The sequence below is a fragment of the Plodia interpunctella genome, chromosome 19, assembly GCF_027563975.2.
Source record: "Plodia interpunctella isolate USDA-ARS_2022_Savannah chromosome 19, ilPloInte3.2, whole genome shotgun sequence".
Lineage (NCBI taxonomy): Eukaryota > Metazoa > Arthropoda > Insecta > Lepidoptera > Pyralidae > Plodia > Plodia interpunctella.
This window is the reverse complement of record NC_071312.1, coordinates 4,375,560-4,402,743: the sequence shown is the minus strand read 5'-3', so window position 1 is coordinate 4,402,743 and position 27,184 is coordinate 4,375,560. Positions and strand designations below refer to the sequence as shown.

The 27,184-nt window shown below is 34.1% G+C and overlaps 1 protein-coding gene across 3 annotated transcripts in view; it reads left to right on the top strand.

Moving 5' to 3' along the window:
• Window positions 1-27,184, top strand: part of LOC128678317 (dopamine receptor 2-like) — an 89,445-nt gene that overhangs the window by 31,113 nt on the left and 31,148 nt on the right. For all 3 annotated transcript variants that reach the window (XR_008405626.1, XM_053759772.1, XM_053759771.1), the window contains exon 2: window positions 22,774-24,208. Coding sequence is in view for 2 of the 3 variants with exons in the window: in XM_053759772.1 (XP_053615747.1) it covers window positions 22,950-24,208 (1,259 nt within the window). In the remaining variant the exon portion in view is untranslated. The remainder of the gene's footprint in view (window positions 1-22,773; window positions 24,209-27,184) is intronic.

Below are 27,184 nucleotides of genomic sequence, written 5' to 3'. Positions count from 1 at the left end.
GAGAGCAAAATTTATATTATGTAAATTCAGTTCATATGTATTATGTAAACTGGCCTAATTAATTTTCAATATACATATTATACCTACTAGCTACTACTAGCTTTGCCCCCGTGTGATAATCGGGGGTGAAAACGTGGGGTATGAAGTACCTTACAATAATATAACATTAATAACTATATTTAAGGACGTAAATGTAATTTTAATCATAATTAATGAAAGTGAATCCCTCTTTCAGTATATTTTGTGAGGAAATATAGGTAGGTAGGTCATTTTAAATTTGGAAGGACGTGCCCTCACTCTATTTTAAATTTAGAATTATTATTTTGAGGAAGACATAATAACTAACCATATTACTAATGTTGTATCCATTTACTCAAGGCACCGGACGACGAACTCAGTGCCATTGTACCAACGACGGAAGTCAAACCAAAACATTAACACATAGGGTAAGATGACTCAGTTTTGTCCCTTATTTATTTTATTTTTTAACTTCGTCCAAGATATAAATTAGACGCGAATGGCGTTGATATGGGTCTGACGAAAAGATTCTGTATGCGAACGTTTTTGTTACTTCTATACAGAGTATGTAAGGATGAAAGAAAATCTTTTAAAATGTAGTAATATCTCACTAATATTATAAAGGCGAAAGTTGCAAGGCAAAGCAAAGGTTGACAGTTTAGTTCACTAGTGTGTATGCGACTATTTACCACTAAATGTCGGTAGGTAGTCGTAAAAGTCATGTCAGATGTCTGTAGACGACTTGAATAGAATCTGACACCTGGTTAGCAATAACACACTCGAAAAGAAAGAAAGACCGCAGCGTGCAGCTAGTAAATACTAATTAAAAAACATTATTTCGGTGTTCACTTTTTTATCGCATACTGTGTAAGACTAGTAAACATATATGATTATATTTTTTCTCATCTTTTGTTCAATTTCCTGTTTCTGTATATATATATATATAATATTCTGTATATATATATATATATATATATATATATATATATATATCATTTTGTCTGAGCGAAACCATAGTGCATTTTAAAAGTCTTGATGGCGCCATCTATTATCTTTATATTCAAAACTAAAATATAACAAAATTAAATTGAAATTTTCTAATTATAACTATATCAGTCTTTCATCGAAATAAAAAAAATATTTATATTCTGTTTACACCTGTAGAATTAGTTTTTCAATTTTCCTACGGGAACCTGACCATTTACCGGGATGAAATGTATCTAATTTTCCTACAGGACCCTCCTCATTTTCCGGGATGAAATGTCTATAAGATGTTAACCCGGGATTCCGAGGCATTTTTGATTCATAATTAGTTTTTCAATTATCCTACGGGAACCTGACCATTTACCGGGATGAAATGTATCTAAGATGTTAAACCGGTATGTAAGGAACCTACATACCAAATTTAAAAAATCAGTCCAGTAGATTTCCAGTGATGCGCGTTCAGACAAACAGACAGATAGACAGACAAAAATTTCCAAAACTATATTTTCATCATTTATATCAGTAACTAAGTATATTCAATAAATTTGGCCTTTCTTCAATTTTATTATATGTATTGATGATTGATAATGATCAAAACATGTGTCACAACTTTATTAAACCATTGAAACCAATCGTATGGACAGGATGCCAGGCGTTCCAATTTTAAATTTCATTATGAAACGAATCACGTAGGTACTTAAGAAGAATATTCTAAAATCAAAATTCGAACATATTTTCGAAAACCAGCTAAAGCTAAAGCCAAATGATACGTGCAAACGATCCATGATTAATTCATTACGAACAAATGGTTTTTTCTGAGGCATTGGTATGTCCTCATTTCATATAGTTACGAAAGGCGCCATAATAAGTCCTTGCACGGCAAAGAAAAAAAAAATGTTGCGAATGATCAAAAACAATCAGGATTGCTGATTCAATTTCTCCAGCAATGTGACGGAATAAGCTGCTCCTAATCCTAATCTACAATGAGGAAAACGTTGTAGCAACAAATTTGTTATAAAATATAACAAGATCTTTAGGGAAAATGTTATCCTATTTGCATAGAGGAAAAACAAAGAATGTAAATCAGTCCTGGTCATTTTTTAAGATGTTTGATGACAAGTAGGTACAATTTTATATTTTATGATCAATATTCCAAAACTAATCACAGTAGATCATAAAAGTGGATCGAGAAAAGGTACGTAGTGCCTTTACGCTTTGCTTGGCTTAAAAAAATATTTTTTTAAAAATGGAAACAACCTTTATTATTGATTGCTTTCATCTGAAAGTCACGAGTTTGGTAGACCAAAAGATAAAATTTCAAAGATTTGACAAACTTGCAACTATTAGGCACATTTGTTTTTTTTTCGAAATTAAAAAAATAGACTGAACTTGTTGAAGAAACCCAATTTAAACTAAGTAATAGCTGGAAAATAAAGGTTTTCTTTTCCGTTACTCTGAAAATGGAATTGAAAATTGAAACACCTGTGGAGGTCTTGCTGTTCAACAATGGTTTAGCTTCTGTCGTAATAAATACATCTATCTACCTTAGTAAATTCTTTGTGTAAGAATTTCTCAGTTCGGTGCCTTGGCTCTGCTCCAGGTCTTAATAGCGGAACACTGGTAGTGACTTGAGTAAACTACCTACTATTGTGTTTTTAAAACTACATTTTGTGCAATTGTTAAGTTGTAAATTTAAAATATTTTTACTGAAATAATTAAATGTTATTTTCGAAAGTTTGAATTTGAATTTGATAAATGGTGCTATTCACAGTCTATTTAACATAGAAAATCATAAGTATATTGTGCCTGATTATATAATCTATACGAAATGCGGTTCGGATGGAACAATTCCAAATAAAATATTCTGTGACTTGAACCGAGGTCCCAGAGAGAACCCATTCAGATACAGTGATTGGGCAACTGGGACCGCGGTCCAAGCTTATTGTGGTCCCAGTCGTCCAACGGCTCAATGCTGGACGAGTTTTGCCCTTACAGGCAGACGGACCACGGACGTGAGTGTCATAGAAGATGATAATCATAGGTGGAAATCAGTTATAGGCCAACTATGAAAGATTTCCGCTTTTTGGTCGGGTAAATTTGATAAGGGTTCCGATTTTACCTTAAAAGGAAACGGACCTTTAAAAATGTAAAAACCGATGGAAATGAACTCTGGGGTGCAGTAGGTAATAAAAAAAGTCAATTTACTACAGTCGAAAGCCATGAAATCCAAATCCTATTCAAATTTATTTCTTTGAAAGCAAAAACGTACATAAACGTTTAGATTTTGTTACTCAATCAATATACGAAAACTGTTAGCCTAAATTATCTCTGAAAATAGTATCACCATACCCAACGCAGAATTTTCTGTACTAATATATTACGGAGAAATTAGCAATTAAGAAAAATTTATAAAAAAAATGTACGACTATATTTTTTATTAATTTTTCTTAATTGCTAATTTCTTCGGGGCGAATTCTCATTTAGCTATATTTGTTCTGCAGATCATGAATTCTTTTGTTATGCAAATTTCGTGTACCTATCCCAATAAAATGCAAATGTATTGATGTTTTCATTGCTTAACGATCGACTGGTTTTATGAATAAACCCTAGATTTATAAATAGGTAGCAATCGATTTGATGGGATTTTTAACTCAAAAGTTAATTAATCAATAAGATTTATAAGTAATCAGTTTTACACGTCTTAGTATACCTATCTGTATGTCTGTGGCCACAGCGCGCAAATAGATGAACCGATTTGAATCTAGTTTTTTTTACAGCAGATATATCGATGAGTCGATGACAATCGTTTATAACAATAAAACTTATTTTGTATGAGGAGTATGTCACTGTGTTAGCTTCACTTTTATTTTGATTTTTTCAAGAAATATTTACTCAAGAAATAAGATATTTATTGGGTACATAATCATAACGCTCAGTAATGAAAGATCAACACTCAACAAACAACACTAAAATGCCGCTCGGAAATTCGAATCCATAGCGATAAGTACTACACAATTGGCTAAGATGTCCATTTTGGGATCTTTTTTTATATTAATTTGTTCTTTGGCATACCGGTTTTGGCATAATAAGTTAAAAGCTTTATTGATTTTTGGCATACCTACTGATAAATTTTTAGGTTAGGTTAATTAGGCTTCAAATAGTTAAGCATAAACAATTAAATGCTCTTCAAATCATTATACCATAATATGTTATATTACATTATGACTTAAATCTTTATTCTTATAGATAGAGACCCGTCCATTTTGTGGAAGCCATTTCACAAACAGGTCCGGAAAATTTTTCGCGTAAAAAGCGCTCGTAGGTTGCAAAACACCAATAAAATTGTTTATTGACGGCGACTGACGAATAAAAGGGAAATTCCTATGCCATCGGAGGTCCTTCTACCTTTTCTTCGGGAAATAAGACAGTCATAAAGCAAATTTATAGTTCGCAGTAAATAAAGCGTAACATATTGCGTTTTTCGGCTGTAAAAATGACGATGTAAGCGCCATTGTAAACGCTTTAGGCGAAAATCTCTTCTTACGTACGCTGTCGCACTTTTCATGTACTAAACTCTGTTAAACGGCGATGGAATTTATTGGTGATTTTATATATTTGTACAATTTGTTCTACTGAACAGTTTTGTGATTTACCACTCGTTACGCCTCAGTCGTGTTCCCCAATTTTCTCCTTTCGTCTGTCTTAAATATTTATTAATACCCTTATTTTTATTTACAATTAACAATTTATCAGCAGTGTAATTATTAAATAGTAAGCTTGAAAAATATTTATATATTAATTCATTCAGTAATTGAAAGCGAGTTACTCTCGGTATACCATCAGTAGGTCATCAAGAAAATCTGAAATGGAGAACGTATGGCAAATAATGTAACCAAGTTACAAATGTCTATGGAAAATACATAATGTATTGCCAAATGTAACTTCGTTTAGAGTTTATTTTTAGTTTATTGCAAACCATAGTCGATTTTCCATAACCGCTACTTACTTTATACTTTTAGGATCTAATTTGCCTTTGTACCACGTGTTATTCGATACTTAAATAAAATAATTTAAAAAAAGTTAATTCATCATACGGAGTAGGTGTGGCAAATTCACTTTGAATATAATTATGGAAGTTGCAAACACGTGATTCGATTGCAAATCTACATAAAGCAGCATTAGTATTGACAAATTCCCATAGCGGGATGCTATTGACAATGTATGCGACTGCTTAATTACATGGAGCGCAAATTGCGAGTTATCACAAATTAGATTGGCGTTGCAATCGCCCGTGCAAATACATTGTGGGAATTGAAACACGCAGTGGAACAAGCTTTAATGTAGGTAAAACAAGCGGCCCGTCCAGCTCGCTCGGGTGAAAACGTAATAAATTATACCTACACCGAAACCTTCTTTAGGAATCACATATATTGGTGAAAACCTCATAATTATAAATTGTCACATAAGTGCATTATTTTCTGTTATAGAGCCAAGAGACTGAGTCGAAGGCCACGTTTTGTTATTAGTAGCGATAGGCTAACAGTTTTAGGTTTCTGGTGTTTGGTCTCTAACTCTAGAATAGGACTTAACCATAAAGTAGACCAGTTTTAATAAAATTAAAACTCATTACTTACCAGTGCCATAGAAAATAACCTTCACAGACAGACATCTTGGCGACACCCTACAACTTGTAATGACAGCTAATAAAACAATAAATCAATAAAAGTCTGCTTACTTACATCGAATTTAGTTTTGTATGTGACGATTCACATGATGTTATTATGTCTAGATTGAATATAGTACTTTCATTTTATTACATTTTATTTAAATTACCCTAAAACGGTGTAGGTGTAAGGTAGCTAAAAGTTTAATGTCTCCAATGAAGTTTTTTAGGGACCTGTACCTCTAAAAAGTTAAAAGCAGAGCTCTCAAGTATCACTTCGTTGTTCATCTGTCTCATCATCAGTTGTTGAATGTGTATCATGTCATCCCTAAAGATGAAATTTTAATAAAATCTAAAGATACTTAGAATCATGAAATTTATCAAGAAGCAACAGCAGGTCTTACAGAAAGAAATCATTTATAGGATGAAATTGCATGTATTTACTTTCATCCTATACATGAGTCACATGTATCGGATAAAAGTAATTATTATAATGAAAATGCAACGCAACGCAAAAAATGCCTTGCCTCTTTGTTTTTAAATCACTGCCAAGCGTCATACCAGCCAGTATTTGACTTAGACCATCTATTTGACAACTTTATTAAAAAAGTTTTATATAATTCAAAATTGAGACAAACCAATATTAAACTAACTCTAGGTATTTCCTATACATGATGAAAATTATTCAATCCTATGTATAATCCATTCCATTGTGTATTCGTTTTGTTTAAACTGATCGTATTCACACTCACTCACATTAAAGTAATTGATGTATGGTGTGTATTGTACTCGGTGAATGAATAGTGCTTACTTGCCGATTGCACATAGGCAGTAGAGTATAGAGATTTCGATTTGTTGACTTTTAAACGACTCGTATGCGGAAACACCAGACCTGCGCACCCGCCTTGACGTGTTAATACCAACAAAACCAGGGTACTTCTTCTTTCTAGTTTTTTTTTTCATGATCATAGTTTGGTTACTTATATCGTCTTGGACAATCCAGTGTGATTCTCACGCAATCGATGTTAATTTAATTTACACCAGTGTTTATTTTAACATCTAACGCTCGATGCTTTGTTCGATGAAAATTAAAATCGATAAGTTCTAAATTTTCGAAAGATCAAAGTATTTTCTTAATACCTCCTAAAACTGGATAATATTGATGAAAAGCCTTTCTTCGATTGCTTTAGAATCAGAACTCTGTTTACTTTAAATGCTGTAAAGTTTTTATAAATTTAATATACTTAATTGTCTATTTTAGACTAAAGTATGCTTGGTTACAAACAGCCGCATTTTGAGCGAGACAAAATAAAACCACGTATCAGGCGATAAGATCAATTCCCAAGATAACGACGAATGGGAGCCATGGGCTCCTCTTAATGCGTCCGTTTAATTCCTATGTCTAAACAGAGCCAGAAATGTGCAGTAATAAAACACTCCCCGAGGAAATTAACTGCCGTAAGGGCTAACCAGACGAGGGACTTTTTATCCACATGGACTACAATCATCGAAGCGTGAAAACATCCAGCAAAAGGCAGTTTTTCCGTTTATCACGCCGCATCCGTCGTCCGAAATAGGAGCGAAGATGCAGGCATAATATTTAATAATCCATATGTAATGAAATGTAAAATCAAATCTTTATTGTGGCAATAAAGATTTGATTTTACATTTACTATGAACTTGTGTCCACGTTGCCCATCAAAAGTGCGGATGATGGATCTCAGACGCCGCGCCGCCCTGTACGTTGCGTGGACAAACGCATGACTTAAAAATGTTAACATTTTGTATATTGACAAGTGAGTAGAGCTTCTTATATATTACGGATAAACTTCACTAAGTACATAAAAAAGTACTACTTTACTAAATAGGTACGTATAAAAACAGCTTTAAGCTGACTTCAGCTTAAAACTTTCTTTATATATTTAATACGGAAAGAGACAAAACGTACTTACGTTTTGTCTCTTTCTGACAGTTTCAAATATTATACAAGTGAATTATAAATAAGGTTATGAATAACGGGGTTAGAGGATCGTATTATGTAACTCTCTTGTGTTGACAATGTATAGTACTTACGCGTTTATACGCTATAAACCTGCCATTTCAATAAAAGTTATTTTGTCGGTAACGTTTGTATGTAGTTGCGTGTAAGTAGTTAAATGAATAAGCATGCGTCTCTCCACCTTCCTACTAGGCACTTCCCATACTTTTTCACAAAATAACTCCTGAATATTTCTAGAAAGTGAGAAAACAGATGGAAGATATTAAAATCTGCCTCAAGTTACAAGTTACCCATGCTATTTTTTGTCAGCTGAAAATGTCTTGAAAAGCGCACATTATGTAGTCAAATGTGTTGAGATCATCCATACATATTATTATATAAAAAGAAGTCGATAAATTCATATGAATGTGATAAATTCAAAAACTACCGGACGGATTTTTGCACGGTTTTCACCAATAGATGATCCTGAGGAAGGTTTAGATATATAATTATACTTTTTGTATATGGTGCATGGAAATCCCACGTCTGTGCAGATCTTTAAATGAAAAAAAAAAACGGGTCAAGTGCGATGGCGGCTCGAGTTACGAGAGGGCCTGTATACTTTGCGGGTTTATTGCACGAGTATTTTAGATTTCTGTAATTGGCCTCCTCTAATATGTAAGGTAGGTTAGTTCGAGAAAATCTGTAGTTGAGTTGAGATCGCATTTCAAGATGAATGAAAAAAAAAATATATTAAATATATTTTTTTATAAATAGCAAAACGTTTCCGGCTTTAGTTAGAGTTTAGCCAACGACCTGTTCAAATTAGAAACTTAATAAATTATGCTTTAATCACACGGTATTCGCACGGAAAAAGTTTAATTGCTTATGTAAACACCTAAATATGGTAACTATGTCCACATTGCAGATGGAATGTGTTCTAAAATCAGAAAAACCAAACCAACTTAGGATCATGTTAAATTTAACGATCAATTTGCCGCAACATTGGGTCAAATCGTAATACCAGCTCCACACTGTCGCCGAACATGCCGACGCGAATGCGTGAATACTGCGTGCAGATGAGTGCATTTATTTACCGCAATGAAAAACCAGCAATGTATTTTAAAACCACCAAGCTGTTCGACGACAGTGTGGAGCCGGCATAACATTGTAAAACGAACACCGCGTCCTAGGTGAGCGACATACTACTGCACAGCACGATGCAATGCTGTACTTAGTGATTACGGCGTTTGATATTAATGCATCACGTCATGTGACGCTGCGGCCTTTTATCGCTCACCTAGGGCGCCAGGTAACAATCGGTAACATTACCGTGAAAGCCGTATGTTGCACAGTCACCCTTCGATATCGATCACCGTTATTCGTTTCCGAGAATACTCGGAATAGCCGTCGGTCACCGCTAAAATATAGGGTGAATTTGCATTTGCAATCTACTTACATTTAAGTTGTGTTGAGAAAACAAAGAAATAAAGTGATAATAAAAAAATATATAATTAAAATTTTACATCGTCGCGTTGTCCTGACAAGACTGCATTCCTCAAAACAACCTATCCACATTTAAATAGGTTGAAAGTATTTCGTTCGAAATTGGGTTACAAGTTTCCTCCCGAACATAGAGGTCCATAGGGGTACATTGCAAGTTAAGTAAAAGCTTGTAAAAAAAAAGTAGATGAAACTGTAGTCAACAATAATTTTATTATGCTCATCAATAAAAGAGTAACCAAGGGCGAGAGAGCGCTAAGCTGAACTTATACAATAACAGCTCTTATGGCGTCATACAAAATGAAAAACAGATTATGTTACTATTATTCCGTCCAAATGAATTATTCAATGCGTTGATGTACTCACTTGGAGGTGGAATATCGAAGATATGTCGAAGATTATGACAATACGGGCTTTTGTAGGCTTATACGAAGGAATTGAGAATTTATAAGTTATTTCTTTGGTGAAAATTGTCATAAAGAATGTCGTAAATGTACTTGGAATTTACACAATAATGCTAAGCTATTTAATATGAGTTTTTTCTAGGTTAAAATATATTTTTTCTGTTTCATACTTGAGGAAGGGGAGGCCTTTGCCCACCTGTGGGACACAATCAACAGGATAGATAAAAAAATTGATACTTTTTTAAAGTGTGTGCAAAAAAATCTTTTTACCTTAGTTATTTCTTAGTTAATCCTGAATGTGTTTGTTCCAAAAAAGTTACGTAACTAACGAGCTTAGTTGAGAATAAACAACTTATTTAAACGTCTTTGTACCTCATAATATAAATAACAAAATGTCCACTTATTTACGATCCGCCCACGTAAAAACTGCGGTAACATTGATATAATAATAACAAACAAGTAAATAACAGCCAAACTTTTCGACTCTATGGAATCCTGTAAAAAAGATAAATCTATAGACTTTATCATAAGTATTTTTCGTTTATCTCATACAAAAATACATGATAAAGTCTTTGGTTTGTTATTGTTTTATTAATGGAAATTATTTCTAATTTATAAAAATATAGGAGAAGAAACGGGACAGAGCGTTAATATCGTGACCGTTAACAAGTGTCCGGTTTTACAACGCGGGTGGAAATGTTCTATCTCATTTGGCTACGCTGGTTCGTCATCTTTAGTTTTCTTTGTCTTTGTATGAAACACTTTCAGAACATAAAAAAAATATTGAATTGTATTTGACATGTGACCCTGTAATGTGTCGATAGGTAGGTTTGTTTATACTTAAATAATTTTTTTAATCTATGTTATTAGTTACTAATTATGACAATGGCTTTGTATTTTTAAGATGATGGAGTTGCGTTGTGGGCTATGGCACACCGAAGCCTAGATTCAGTTTAATAAAATAGACAGCTTCGTTTTCTAGGTGGTCCGGGGCCAATGAGAAAATTACTAAGTTGTCTCAATGGTAGATAAGAGGAAAAAGTAACTTGTAAACTTAATCTCGATATTTCCCAGTGGGTTTCTGGGATTGCACAAAGTTAGATGACGTAATATGGTCTAAAAAACTGCAATTATATTTTAACTCTTCAGTTCTAAATACAGAATCGTGAAAAGAAGTGTAGCGTGACCTTTTGTTCGCAATCCACAAACAGTAAAGTCCGGTTACTGTTAAATTTATCCTCGAACAATGCGGTTGCGATTCGACGACCAATTCCTGTTGTTTGATGCTCAGTTAATAAATTTATAGAAACGTATTTGTTTGCGATGTTTCACTTTGGTAAATAACTACAAATTAATTCTTTAAAGCACTTTGGAGTAAAAAAGTTGTTTTATCTGATATAGTAAAAATCTAATTTCTGTGTCCCAAAAGTTATTGACCAAATCGGTAAGTGGACTGATCTTTCTGGAGTTTTACTGACATTAAATTATATTTATTTTTTGATATAGTTATATAGGTATAGATAGTTTGCTACCTACGTACGAAGACAGCGGAAATATACATAATACATAATTCTAAATTTACTAAATAGGAACAATAATTTTGTCACATTTGGATTAAAACTCGTCAACCCAAATGTGTCAAAATAATTGTCTGATTATTATGCACATAATAATGTCATTAAATAGTTACACCACACCAAGCCACAGTAAAATTTGAATATTATGTCTGCTTTAGACGCTGCCGTCATTTTGGTTTAATTTAATCTGAGATGCATAAATTTTATGGGTCGTTGGGTTAAGGTGGCCATACACGATCCAATTTACCGTCAAGTTTGCGTTCTCGAAATAGTGGCGACAAATTATTGAAGAAAAAATCAATATTCAGTCATTGTTTTCAATTTACGATGAAATTCGCTTTCATCCGGCGTAAAAAATAAATAATAAAAATCCACTCACAAATCGCAAGTTACCCTAAATGCGGAGAACTATGTGATAAAAATTAAATAACAACGAATTCAACAATGTTTTTCGATAGCTGGATGTGCGCGTTTCTGTCTGTATATCTATATATAATCTGTGTCTAGTCTCGCCATAGTACTTATCATAGATAAATTAATAAATATTTCTTTTATCTCCATAGATAATGTTATGTTCTAGTATAAGTACCATTACTTATAATAGAACATAACAAAATGCATGGTAATAAAAACTTCATTCTAAAAATATTATAAAAACTATATAGTAATCGTACTAATAATAAAACATACATTTTAAAGCTTACTATTACTATATCTGTTTATTGTTTACATTACTTTACTAAGCATTAATGCATCTCTTATATTGACCTCACAAAAGACAAAGTTGGTTGCACCAGACCAGTCAGTAGTAGTAACTAACTGGTGCAACCAACTCTGTCTATTTGAACCTACACAGTAAAATGCAAAATGAGCAATTCTGTCAAAACGATTACGACGCAGGTTACAGTTAACGTCAAAGTTGACTGGTGCACCTCATCCTTAACTCTAAGGATAAGGCGTCTGTTATTTTTTTATATATATCAACTCGGCTACTCGGATACTTCATGACAAACTAATCAAACTCCTCTTTTCGTTGTAGTCTTAAAAACAAAATTGATGATACTAGTAAAAGAATTTCAAGTAAAAGTTTTTGGTATTCCAAGACAATCACGATAAAACATTAGGGTCAAACTTATGATAGATGGCAGTGGCCTACATAGACCTGTCACTGTTCATTTTATAAATGACTTGATTCTGACCCTACTGTCCAACTTCTTAATATACTTATTTCAATATATAGCTTTCTTTGTGCAGACGCGGTAGAGGACTTTGTTTTATTATATGTAAGGATATCGTGAGTAGAGAGCGCCTTTATATTTCTTCGAAGTTGTCACTCGTCATTTTACAAAATAATTTTTTTTAAACTCTGAACAGATTACAGATTGTGGACAATACAATAGACATAAAAACTCATTCTTTATGGAAAGGCAATTCAAAAGTTTATAACATCACATATACTTTGTTAAAAGCATTGTTAAATACTTCACTTTCACCGGGAAAATGATGTAACATAGAAATATTTTATCCAAATGCGATCATAAAACTGGCCGCCACAGATTAGCCACATGAACTAGTTTCCACTTTGCACCATGGAATTAGTAGGTTACTCGAAGTTGTCTCTTTAGTAAGTACTAAATCCATGCTTTGCACTTATCTATTTATTTCAGACGTCAATAAAAAAAACTGGCAAATATTTTCATTCTTTAGAACAATGACCTATTTTAACTGGAGATGAAAAAAATAATTATCTAAATATTTAATAATTAATAAATTATTATTATTTCTTGCATCACCTTCTTCTTTGTATGTCGAAGGCTTTCATTATTTTCGAGTGTGTTAATGCTAACACTGATGTAATAAATATGTAGACTAATTATTTATGAAATGTTTTGATCTTAGTATGTATATAATTCGTTAGGTACTTACATATATCGTTCTATTCTTCAAACAATATAACCAAACTTTCATTACAACATTTTTGTTACATGCAGCGAAGATTTAAAGCGAATTTTTTAGTTTGTATGTACGTTACTTCAATTCCTACTTCTATATACTGTAAGAATAGGTACATCAGGGTCAAATCTCCTGGTGTCACTGGGAGTTGAATCTCCCCATAACGTTTAGTATTCAATAAACCCTCGCTTACCCTTTAGGGCGAACAAAGAGTTCAGATTTGTCCATCCAATACTACTTATATTCGATATAGAACTGAAGTGAGGAGATCGGTACTTATTTATGGTGGAAAATAGCCTATTACCTACATTAGGAAATAACCTTATTTTCTAATGTAGATATAAACATAAACAGCATGAACGAAAAGTCCAGTCTACTTGACCAATGTGAAGTGGGTGGAATGCCTGATTGGCCCTATAAAAACGTATTCGCTCGTTAAACCTTCACAGTCACCTATCTTCAGGGGAAATCCGGTTTATTGCCGATTTTTTGATGAACATAAACTCCCGAATGGGTTAGGAAGTGCTGGCTTGATGTTATCAACGATGACATTCATGCCAAAGGTAAGGTAAGTTCTAACAATTGCGAAGGGTTACTAGATCTAAAGGTCTAGGGAAACGGACTCTGGATATCAATTCTGACACTCTATGGCTAAAGAAACTACCCGGAGAACACTTTGAGAAAAAGAAAAAAAAACTCTCAAATAGCAACATATACACCAAAAGAATAATTTAATTTTATCCACTAGCTGAGCCTCGCAGCTTCTCTTTCTTATGAATTTCCGCCATAACTTTCTCATAAATGAGTAGGGTAGATTTATCAATACACAAATGATTCAGATTGATTCAGTACGAAGTTATAGACATTGACGCAATCAACTTACTCTTCAGCCATATTATATTTCCATACAATATAGATTTAACGTGATTTTACCTATGACACTTTAATAATCCCGTGCGCGGGGCTCTTCTAAGTCCATAATAACTCAACGACACTATATTTAATAACATATGCAGATATAGATAGAGATAAACATCCAAGACCCAAGTCAATCTGAAATAGTTCATTTTCCATCTTGACCTGACCGGGGATCGAACCCAGGAGTCCCAGTGTAGCAGTCCGGCATGATGACCATTAGGTCACGGAGGTCGTCTATGTTAATAATATTGATTAATAAACCCTTTGAGATAAACATGGCGTTGTAATTACACGCATGTAGATGTAGGTAAAAGAGCAAAACGTCGCGTCGTGTAAAATATAACAATCACTTAAATTGTAGGGTGAAAGCCCCAAAGAACCACAGAGTGATGGGAAGCGACAATCTAGGATTTTCCTGTGATTTCTAATATGTCACGCACGTTATGTCTTTCAGTTGGGTTTGCCAGGATATGACCGTATCTGTCATTCATTCAGGGTTATCTATTATTGGAATACTAAATTGCGTTTAGTTCGTAATTAGTTGTAAAATAGTATTTTTCGTAAAATACAAGTAATGGTTTACTTTTAACCTTGTCCATTGTACACTCGCGAATATTATACCAAAATAGTGCGTATTATTTATTACATATTACGCATAATTACTATTATGAACAATCATGAACTGCATATAATACCAATTAATTTACATTCATAGCCTTATCAAAGTACACAAAACCTCGAAGTTTGCCGAACCTCCAGCACCTCTGACTTAACATTATAATTTCGATTTGTTCTCGTTGTAAAAATAAGAATTTAAAATCTACTAGACCGATTTTGAAGAAATGTATCACGACAGACTAGACATTCCGGATTAGGACATAGGCATAATAAATTACAGCGCAAAACGCTGAAAAAGTCGCGAGCTGCCGCTAGTCGTAAATAACTAAAGAAAAGTACACGCAGCTCTCCATCTATCCCCTCTTCATGTTATAGCAGCGGGCTGTATTTGTATTCCAAGGCATTTCTCCCAAAATTTACATCTTAATTACTCTCTTTTCGGGATAATTTTTATTTCCATCAAGACCGTCATAGTCCTACTTTAGCAGGCCGCGAAGCGTGAACCGTATTTAAATTACTTTTTCGGTGAATTTTAATTATTTAAAAACTTTGTGTTTATTAAATAATTTGCACCTAACTAGAATTTAAAACGACAAATTTACTAACCACGAGTCTAATAATAGAAATGCTAGTTTTGATTTAAAAAACTTAAATAGTGTAAATTTACAATAGGAGAATAATTATTTTGTTGCTGTTTTTATTAATATTTGTGTGTTATGATATTTTTTTAGAAGTACTTAAATATTTTATAACATACGATAAAGAACGCATTTCTACAGCAGTAACAGAACAATACAAGCCCACACGTATGTGTGATGGAACAATACTGTCAGCCTAATAAGTACTTAGCCAAATCGTATTTTAGAGATAAATAAAACTAGTTCACCCAACAATATTCACATTTACCGTCGCATCAATACATTTTCTACAAGTTCCTGCATTTTTCTTCAAAGCAACATTTTGCTTCGATACTCTATCGGCAATTACTTATAAGTATTTCATAGAACTCGCATTGTTACAGACATTCCTTTTATAAAATACCTCGCTGACAATTTTCCCAGAAGTTATACAACTCGTTTAACTCCTAGATTTATTTACGGGGCGTCCCCGGCCGGCGGCAGGTTGCTACTTCGAGAAACGATTACGTGAAACGTCCAACATTATTTCTAAGAGTAATATTGCTCATAAGTAATTTTCTATTTTTTGAACGAAAAAGAAAATAGTGACACATTCACGCGGGTAAAAGGAACTGTTCAATTCACGCGGGCAGAGAAGCAGGCAAAAGCTAGTCAATCCGACTATTTTCTTGTTTATTACGCCGAACATCAAAACTAACTTCGACTCAATTCCGTTCCGTCTCATGGGCGCCATTATGTAACTGTAGAGCGGAATGCCGAAAGGCTATCTAGCGATTCCAGATTATTTAAACAAGAATCAAATCGAATATTTTGTAAACAATTACTTAATTTTAGCTGTGTAAGCTAAAATTAAGGTAATTGTTTGCAAAATATTTTTCCTAAATATACTTAACTATTTAAATGGAACACTCACTTTGACAGCCTTATTCGTGGAAAAAGGTTGATAGGAATTAATAAATTTTCTGATGATTGTAAAGATTATTGAAATTATAGTTTGGTGCTTTATTTCTCACTACTATGTAGTATATTCGGATATACATCATTTAAACGTGATTATTATTATTTTTATACAACTTTATAATTGATTTCCTGAAAAAATATTATAAATTTATATTTTTTAGCGATGTCGGTCTTTTCAACGAAATAAAATAAAAAATATTGCTCTATAACATAACAAAGTTATAATCAAGCAAGTCCTCTTTGATCTATAGTTATGTAATTCCGTTAAACCACAGACAAGATAAATATGCATGCGATAAATCAGCATTTCCATCCCTCTTGCCAAGCGTCCTGCACGCCGTCTTTTGTCCATTCAGCTTATTGTTATCCCTTATTTCTTTATTCCCAACAAACCGGAATGATTTGTTGTGCCCGAAATGATAAAGGGATAGGAAAATTTGATTTTTGGCATTTGGACAGTGAATAACTTCCAAATGCCAAATTATTATATATATATATTCCAAATGTAAAATTTGCCGAAACTGATATATCATCTTTCGAATAGCATTTGCGAATATAATCGATAAGTTAACTCCTGGGAAAGTATCGAGCTGCCCCGCTCCTGCGGAACATTTTATGAGATAACTTTTTAATGTTCACGCACTTTAAGCAAATTGACAAGTCTTTTATACGAAAACATAAATTGTTTGTACCTACGTTTTTATGTTTAGAAAACACGCAAGTATAAAAAGATTTGCTTGCATTTATGTCATTAGGTATAGCTATATTGATTTGATTTTATAACGGGTGAGTTGAACTGTCAAATTAGACGTTGATTTTAACCGGTGCGTCGCTGACTTTTAGACAAAATGGCGAGTAAAATACGTGCGTTGTTTACTTGATAGTTTGAAAAATGGGACTATATTCGAGTATATAACACTTACTTAAATAGTTGCACACCAAAACGAAATCTACAAACAAAATGTCTAGCAAAATAAAAGTGAGGTTGTCGCGTTTCTTTTTGAAAAATTGTTCTAAGAAAATCATTGTATTGAGGTTCAAGGGGAGAATCCACTTTCAGGTTATAAACAAGTCTATTACGCATCGGCACAAAGGTATAGAATACACACAGAACAGAAGAATTCTATGTATAATAATTGACCTAATTTCTTTTTATATTTCATGGAAAATGTGAAACTGCAGCTCGAAATTTGGCAGGTATTTATTTGAAGATATAATAAAAATATCTACTACCAAATACACCACAGAGAGTTATTACTCTCTGTGAGAGAAGTATTGAGGTTCATCCATTAAAGTATTACAGTATTTTAGGACAAAACTGCGAAGTTAAAACCCACGAACCCAAAAACTATAAAACCCAAATTCCATGGAATTCATTCTTTAATTTACTTAATGGAGTGTTATTATCTCAAAGAATTATAAAATAGAAAATTTCAAAACATGGTCATTTAAATTATTTCCAGTTTGTTAATATCAATAAAGTTCAATCATATCCGACTGTTATAAATACTCATGTATCTACACATCTACATGAAAATCGTAGACAAAGAAAGCTATAGAAAAATATGTGTGTATTAGAAAAACATGAGAAAAGCGAGACAAACCACTGAAATCTTCCCTTTTGGCGAAAATGTTCTTTAATATTCACAGTTTAAATTGTCTTTGAATTCCATCTTGTATTTCATCAAGAGCCACATACGTGTTTCTTTATTTTATTCCATCGTCTCTCAAGCGGAAGGCGTCAGTAGATGTGGTAAATGGGATTTTGTACTTTGCATAATGTTTTGCGTATATGTTGGCTGCATTGTAAAGTTTATTGGGCTTTATTCCTTCAGAGCCAGGTGAGTTCGTTAGTCAATTATTGGGTTTTTTATATATGTAAACCAATATTACAAACTTGCTTATCCTTCTTTCGCATGAAATTGGAGCTTCGGGATTGGGTGGTTTTTCGTGTAGAAATAGTTGGAAAGCTGGAGAGTGACATTGGCTACGTTTTGTCGTGATTGGAGCCGTGGACAACAGCTGGTATATAATTATATATACTTGTTCCCACTGATAATGAAAATGCGAAAATTTGGAAGATTAATAATGTAGGGAATAAAATGAAAATTGAGTAATCGACTCGAACTAAAATAGTTACAAACATCTACACACTATTACGTATGCGTTCACTCAAAATTTTCATAGAATTTCAGCGAAACCGAAAGCGAAGTCCCAAAAGCAATAGTCACTAACCAACTGAAACCGCGCTAAATCGATAGCAGCTACTTAGTTACATAAATTATAGTAGCTATTCGGTTTTCTGAGAAAATTGTGGGCTGACTAACGTCATAATAAAGGTTCAGTGTGACGTCATTGAGAAGCTATCTGATCATTGGATCCATCTTTTTGTATTCCAAATGATGACTTTTACGTTCCTAAAACTGATTTAGTTTTGGAACTGTAAAAGCTTTTAAAAGTTTTAACACTATGATTTATAATGATTTATCATTATAAAGTTAGATTCATCGTTTTAAACTCAGAATGAAATACATTTCTCCTAATTGACATAAAAAAATTACTATTACTTTAAACGTACACACGCAAAGCTATAGTAACAAAGTTAATATCTCAACTAGCATTCCACTTGGCAGAGTCTATTTTATAGTCAAGAGAACAACAGAATCTTATAAATCTTGTCCAATAGGCCCAAACTGTCAAATTTGTCACTGTCTCGCAAAGTAAATGAAAAGAGATAAGGGAGGAAACTCAAAATCGTTTCTAATAACTCATGATAAACTGCAGTTACTTTTATTTTGTTACTTTTAGAACGTTAATAAACAAGTTACGCGTCAGTAAATAAAAAACTCGTTTACCTAACTTTGAATCTCAGCTTAAAGTCAATTTATGCAAGAATATAAAAGGTGAATATAATTTTGCTTTGTAAGGAAAAACCTTGGTTGGGAAAGATGAATAAAGTGTAGACTTTTGTAAAAAATTTGAGTGTTAGTTAATTGTAGCTCAACCTTTGATGATATTTTTCTATGTAAAATTATTATGATATAGAAAACTTTTAAATCTAGGGAAGCAGAATATATGGTTGTGGATAATATGTCATATCCATTTTATAAAATGAATTATATAGCCATGAATATTCACGATATAAGACTATAAATAAAGGAAACAACTCGAAGAAAAATCGACACACTCAGGCGGGTCTATGGGTCTAATTACATTGGCGTTTATTAATTACATGGCAGGATCTCTAAGCTGAGGTTGTAACTAGCCCAGCGTCCTCGTTGAGGGGAATTCCCGAACATTAATCACCTGCGAGCGGCGATTCTTTATGGTCCTTTACGAAAATGTGTACGTGTTTGCGGACTTCAAAAATATAGTATGAATAACACACACCACAGGGTAATAAAGTGCTTCATGTTCATTAGTCCATAGATCCGTCCGTCAGATTGCGTAGTTTAGCTTGTCTGTGGTATGAAATTTCATAATGATATTGGTAGTTTTAGTTAGCTTAGAAATGTTACTATTTCTGGCACTGCACGTATTTAAACTTTTTCTATAAGGTATGGAGTACTCCTTAGAAAACCTATAAAAAAGTTTATCTTATTTATTGAAAAACATTGACTCTACCCCTCGTATTTTATCACCGAAAGCCATCATATTTTGAAGAGACGCTAAAAAACCGATGATGTAAACGAATAGCCCATCGCTTGATTGATAGCAATCTCCGCTGGCGTCACGATAAAATTGTTTTTGTGCAAGTGCAGGCAGCTGACACTTCCCAGAAATTCCAGAGCTAAAGTGGAAATTGATGTCGGAAGTGATCTTAGATAACAACTTAGAAATTCCCCGCAAAAAATGGATATTACATCTCACGACTAGAACCTTCAACCATTTGAATAATGGCATATTTTAATTCACAATTTTATTATCTCTTCTAAAGTGAGCCCGCGTAAAATTATATGATTTTCAGCTTAGGTACATTTTACGAAAATATAATGACGCTGACAACACGCTACAAAGTGCTTCAGTATCATTAAAATATAGAACAAGGTTTTCAATATAAATAATGTTGCTACTTAAATTGTGTTTATGTATAGATAAAGAGTATGCCTAAACAAAATATACGAGAAACATGACATGCTAACGATGCGACATGTTGTCTTCTAAATAAGTGACCATTTTATTTGCGCTTGTTAAATGAACTTAGAAATAATATTTTTGAATATCAAAGCAAACTATCTGAATTTACATGTTGACATCTATATTTTATAATCAAAATACTTAATGCGAAATCAAAACAAAAATGAAACTGAATGAGTCCAAACAATAAAATAAACTTTAAATATACTTATTGTTTTGAAATAATTTATATTGTACAGAAAAACTTAATTTAAGAAAAGTCACATCAAACTGTGAAAAGAAAAATACAATTTAATTATATACATTTTCTTTTAGATTCTTCACAGAACTCAAAGCATAATTGAACAAATCCAAATATAGAAAACAAAATTTCTATACAATGCAAATTTTTATACCAACCGGGTCAACAATTTCAGTAGAAACGACGAGGAATATTGAGTTTAGTATAACGTCCCACGAAGCATTATAACTCTCAAATTGTCAATTACAAGTTTCGACATTCGCCTTATTTTTCCTCGAGTGCGGACAACGATGAACTTATTTAATCAAGTTTGCGAGGCTGGCTCCCGGTCTATTCCCTAATCACTTTTGTGGTGGAGGAAAAAATTAAGCTTTTCCGAATTATCTGGCCGCTTTTACTTGATCATTAGGAGGATCTGTTAGACGTGCGACAATTTTCGTCTGTTCCATTTAGCTACATGTAGATACATTAATGTAACTAGTTGGACTTTTTTTTTCGTATTTAATTCTCATTTAATGTAACTAAATGAGACTTTGTTTCTGGGTGTTTTCATCATCATTATCATGACCAGCTATTTAAACGTCCCCAGTGCTGGGGCACAGGGGCTGGGGCTTCCTTATGAATAGATAAGGAGTATGGGTCATGATCCACCACGCGGCTACGAATAGGTACAATATACTATACTAATGTAATATACATTTTTGTCGAATGTCTCCCCAATTTACTTTCATATATCCCTTTCCAAGGCGACAGTGGACCTGTCTCTGAAAACCTTGCTGCCAAGAAGCCAAGAGAAGCCAAGTTGGAAACCATCGAATTCGCGACGCCATCGTTTTCTTGGTCTTCCATAAACAATATAGTTTTTTTTTCTTTAAAAAATATCATGAATAAACATTTCAAATTCTCAATATCGCCGTGAAATCTGATCCATATCAGAAAATACCTCGGGAGCTAAAGCTACCTTTCCTGCCAAATAAACGGCCTTCAGCTGAAATTAAGCACTTGCCGGAGCCTGTTCGGGCAAGGAAAACACGTCAGTAATCAATCCATCCTCGTCAGAATGTTTATTCCCACTCAATCTTGCGTCCATGTACCCTTTGCGCAACCACCTGTTGGGTATTTATATTATGGAACTGAAGCTATGATAACATTGTAAAGTTTGGATGTGTAGGTGAGTGATGGGAGGGCGGATCAGTTGGAACGTAAATTGAAAAGCGGAAAGAAGTGGAACCTTTTTCACGTGGTATGCGGATAAATCGATACTTACTAAATGTCTAAAAGTGGAACCGTTTGCATACTTAAGTACCTACTTAAGACATTGACAAAAGTATAAAGAAGCAGAAGTTAAGTAGTTTTCTTCTACTATTAAGTGCCTACATAAAAAATATTATTTATCATTTATCATCTAAAATAAAATTATAGTGCATTCTGTTTTATTATATTTTTCTGTTTTACAACCTCAAATGTCAACACTAACAACAGCTTCTTTTTCCAAAAATACGAAGAGATATTTCTAACCAGCCAGTATTTGTGTCTCAGGTTCAGGCGCTGTCATGCGGACGGACTGCTCACGGCCCATGGAGCACAATTCGTTTGATCTCGGCGGTGTTCGCTTAGTTATTTATGTCGAAGGACGCCATGATGACGACCGAGCCCGTGGCATTGACACATTGGGAAGATTACTCGACTTGTGTTTAGAACACAGACTTTCAAGCGAACGTACAAGGCTTTCTAAGCACGCAAAAAGTAACGTGCATCGTGACTGTTCCCTTCTTTCTTACAGAGTAATGTCACTAGTCGAACTACTGGAAGCCTAAATCAGCAGCTATACAACTACTTTTTATGTTCAGTTTAGGGCCTAGTTCTTACACACATAAATTAACTAAAAAGTTCCATTCCTAAACTCTGCGTAAGAAATAAAGTTTAAATAATATTTTATTTTCTATATAGCCAAATACAAGTTAATGTTTATGTAATGCTTGCATATAAAAAGCCACATTTGCCTTTATATTTATGCATTACTTTCAGATATCATTTCATCAGATACTCCCAAGACATTACGGTTCAATATAAATTCTATTTATTTTTGCTCTCATGGCAAACATATCTATTCTATTTAGGATTTAAAATGAGCATTTGTGTTCTTCGTAAAATTAATATGTGTTTTTGTTCTTGTTTCAGAATGTGGTGGAACGCGTCAGCCGCTAAGTAAAATATGCCAAGGAGACAAGAGCCAGGAATTGGAATACCAGTACACAATGCCTGCCAAGAATGTAATCTCAAAATGGCTGCGGGCGAAACAGGGGAAACATAAACACTCACCATGGCGCTAGTGAGCAAATAACCACAGGAAAAATATGAATGCGACGGCTCCTGATATATTGGTGGCAGAAGGCCAACTGGACATATCGTATAGAGGACCAGAATATGCCTTGGATCCCCCAAGCGCTACATACAATACCGTTCTCGAGTTCAACATCACGTTCGATAATACATCCGTGTATAACGCCACGAACGAGTCGCTCGATCTTTGGAACGACTACATCAAACTCTTGCAAGATCGCGCCTTATTGGTCACCTTTTTGCTCCTTTTCTCATTGACAACGGTATTTGGAAATATGCTCGTCATACTCGCCGTAGTACGTGAGCGATATCTGCATACGTCAACTAATTACTTCGTGACATCGCTTGCCGTGGCTGATTGTCTAGTCGGACTGGTAGTGATGCCATTCTCAGCGCTTTACGAAGTGTTAGAACACACGTGGTTCTTTGGAGTGGATTGGTGTGATGTGTGGCGGTCGTTGGATGTACTTTTCAGTACAGCTTCAATACTAAATCTGTGTGTGATTTCGCTAGACCGGTACTGGGCCATTACGGACCCCATAACATATCCGATGCGAATGAGCGGACGGAAAGCAGCTTTCCTTATTGCCGCAGTATGGGTGTGTTCCGGTGCTATATCCTTTCCCGCGATCGCGTGGTGGAGGGCCGTAAGGTTAGAAGAAGTGCCAGATTTTAAGTGTCCTTTCACGGAAAACTTGGAGTATATAATATTCTCATCGACAATATCGTTTTATTTGCCGCTGTTTGTGATGGTGTTCACTTATTACCGTATTTATCGTGCGGCGACGATACAGACGCGGTCCTTAAAGATTGGTACTAAACAAGTGATGCGGCCAAGTGGGGAATTAGAGTTAACTTTGCGTATTCATAGGGGTGGGACTGTAAGACAGCGTAGTGATGCGTGTCATGGAGTGTGTACTCCAGAGGAGGCGGACCAGGAGCCGCTGACAGCACTTCAAAACAATGGACTGTCGCGGTCGTCAACTCGGCTGACGAATGTGACACACGGCAAGCATTTGCCTAAAAACTTTTCCTTATCTCGTAAATTAGCGAAGTTTGCGAAAGAGAAGAAGGCGGCAAAGACGCTGGGTATAGTGATGGGAGTATTCATAGTGTGCTGGTTGCCGTTTTTCGTGGTGAACTTATTGTCGGGCATCTGCTCGGCGTGCATCGCGCACGAGGAAATAGTCAACGTAGTGGTCACGTGGCTCGGCTGGGTCAACTCTTCCATGAACCCGGTTATCTACGCCTGCTGGAGTAGAGATTTTAGAAGGTGAGAATACGTTTAGTTAAATTTTCCCTTTTCATGTTTTGACATTTTTTTTTGCAAATTGCAAAAAAAAAGGATTTTCAAAGTTTTTAATAAAACAACAGAATACCTAAAATCTATGCTAGTAATTTGCGTATATTCTTTTTCTCTTTTTCGCAATAGTTGCTGGACGAAATTTTACGACTAAATTATGCTAGACATTGAAGAATGACACAACTCGTTTTAATCTCGGAATCTCAAAAGAACCTTGGAATTCATTGTGTGAAAATGAAATTTATGCAGACAACGCTGCAGACAGTAGTAAGTCATAATATATTCAGTATCAGTCAAAATATATTACGCATTACCCTTTCATAATACTACCATAACTCTAATTAATGAATAAAATAAATCGTTGTTTAAGAATTCTAATGTCAGGTTGGATTTATCATGTATTCTTTCTTTGTTTTTGTGTGTGTTAATCGCTAACACTAGTATCAGATTTTATTCAAGACGACTAAAGTCAACTGAAATGACGTATTTCTACCGCGTCTACTGGCCAATTATTGCAATAAATATACATTAGTGAAGGTATATCAGGTCGAATAACTATGAGACAATTAGTGACAGGTAAAAGCTTCCGGTGCAGTCCATTTACACAGGAATCATGTTTCATATTTCCAATCTGAGTAAACAATACCAATATCCTACGGATGATATTAAAAATTAAATTGTTTGTAACGAAATCACCCCAAGTGTTTTAATTGAATTCGGTACAATATTCATTGTTTGGTGAATAATTATATCAAATGAATGACAATTTTACATGTTGAATATGGGCCAGACAAACGAAATTAAGGCGTGACCAAATTCGGTCGTACAGCTAGGGTGTTCTAGTATAGTCCAGGGGACTGTATTGCCGTCTTCAGCATAAGTACAATCAGGAGCAGATTAACCAGACCTGTGGTAGTAACTTAGATGCTCGATTAGGTTAGGTTCTGCTTCCGACTGTACTGTACATGTGCAATACTTACTATTCCACCTCAGAGGTCTGTATGAAACTAGCTATTTTAATGTCGCAAGATAGGTCTAGTTAGCATGGAACTTCTTGCAGCTGAGACGGTGTTTAATATTGCGATGTTTTTAAACAAATATACAAAAAGAACCATTTTAGTATATTCACCCGTACGTCAAGTTCTTGCACCGAACTCTATGCGATGGTAATAAAGCCGAATTTGCAACTAATTAGGGTAGTTTGATATGTTGATGTCTCGAAAATAACATTTTAGGTAGTCTGTTAGCCAAACAAATCTGATGTCAGCGAATCGTGAAGCGGCTCGCTCGTATTTCCATAACTTTATTATCGATGTTTTTATGTTAAGTGCTTAGTGGTAGTTGGAACGAAATATCGTTATGTGATTGAAAAAGTAAAAGCTTTTTGATTAAGAGCATTGTCCTTGTTTACGATTCATGTTTTCTGTTCTACGGTATCTACCTTTAGTGAAAAAACTCTAAATGCCAAAATTTTGTAACTGGAAATTTATTGTTTACATTTTTAAATGCTATTATTTGGTAATTTTCATAGTCCTCATGGCTGAGGGGCGTAGGCATTACGTGGAATGAAACACACACGATTTTCTTGGTGCATACTATTAAATTAAATTCTCCATCTATTATTGTCATTTATTATTTGGTATATCGTAAGGGATGTTTTTTTTTCCATTTACTTGCAATGCTCTGTTAAACTTTCTATCGAAGAACCGTTTAAAATAACAAATAAGCTGTAGGCCTTCGCTCAGCAGTGGGTCACAATATGTGTAGGTATAGGAATGGGGCAAAATCCGCGACAAAAGTTCTTGTATATTGATATTTTCGGTCACCAAACTCTGCGCCTAATATTCAGCAATTTCGTCACAATAGCTATGGAGTGTCAGTCCCCTGTGCGCTTGATTAAGCCTTTTCTGAGCCCATAACGCGCACTTTGGTTCAAAAGTGCAGAGGACTGTCTCGATACTCTTGACCGAAATTCTGGTATCCATAAATTTGTATCATTTTCAATCGACTTAATAATATTAAGTCAATGTAGGTTAATTTTACTTTTTTTATTTGGTCCCAGAACTTACTAGAATTTGTTTTTTCGATTGAAATCAGTATGTGATAAATATATATTATCATGCATTGATTTTATGTCGTGATTTAATGTTGTTTTGTTAACATAACCACAAAAGTAAGTATGTATAGTTGGATAGAAATATATTGTCATGAGAAGTAGGTACTTACGGTTTTTATTTAAGTAATTTAACAACGATGTGACAATTGGGGTGAGTTGCATCGTCAACTTTGTCATTTTGTCACATACGCCATTTTGTCTAAATTTTGCCTAAACGACAGTCTGCGGCGCGCCCCGGTTATAATCAACGTCAATTTGAATGTGCAACTTACCCTTAGAAGTCTTATAAAATACACTTCCAAGGCTTCTCAAGGTCATAATATTATTTTCGTTAGTAAAAAAATACATTAAATTAGTAATAACTTGTAGACCCAATGAAATATTTTCTGAAGCGAGTTAAATTTTATGCCTCAAACCACTCCCTAGAACACGAAATGCATTTTATTGCGGGCACTAATCACTTTTAATAGCGATACATTATTAGTATGTATATGAAACAATAAATTATGTTGTATTTTATGTATTCCTAGAAGTGGAAAAGACAATTAGGTAACATAAAGTATAGTTTATTTTATGAGTATATTGTTTTTGTTTTATAACTTTCCATTACTTATCACGCGATATTAAAATTAACAAACAAGTAAAATGTTTTACAAGCATTGATTTAACTTGCAATGTAACTATGTCTCGGGTGGAATCTTGCAACTCAATTTTGAAGCAGATATCTTCAACCCATTGAGCTGAACATGACATGATGGTGCACCCAGAAACGGCTCCAGGCGTGGGAACTCCTCAACAGTTTACTTCACGGATATGATTTTTTTGTCAAA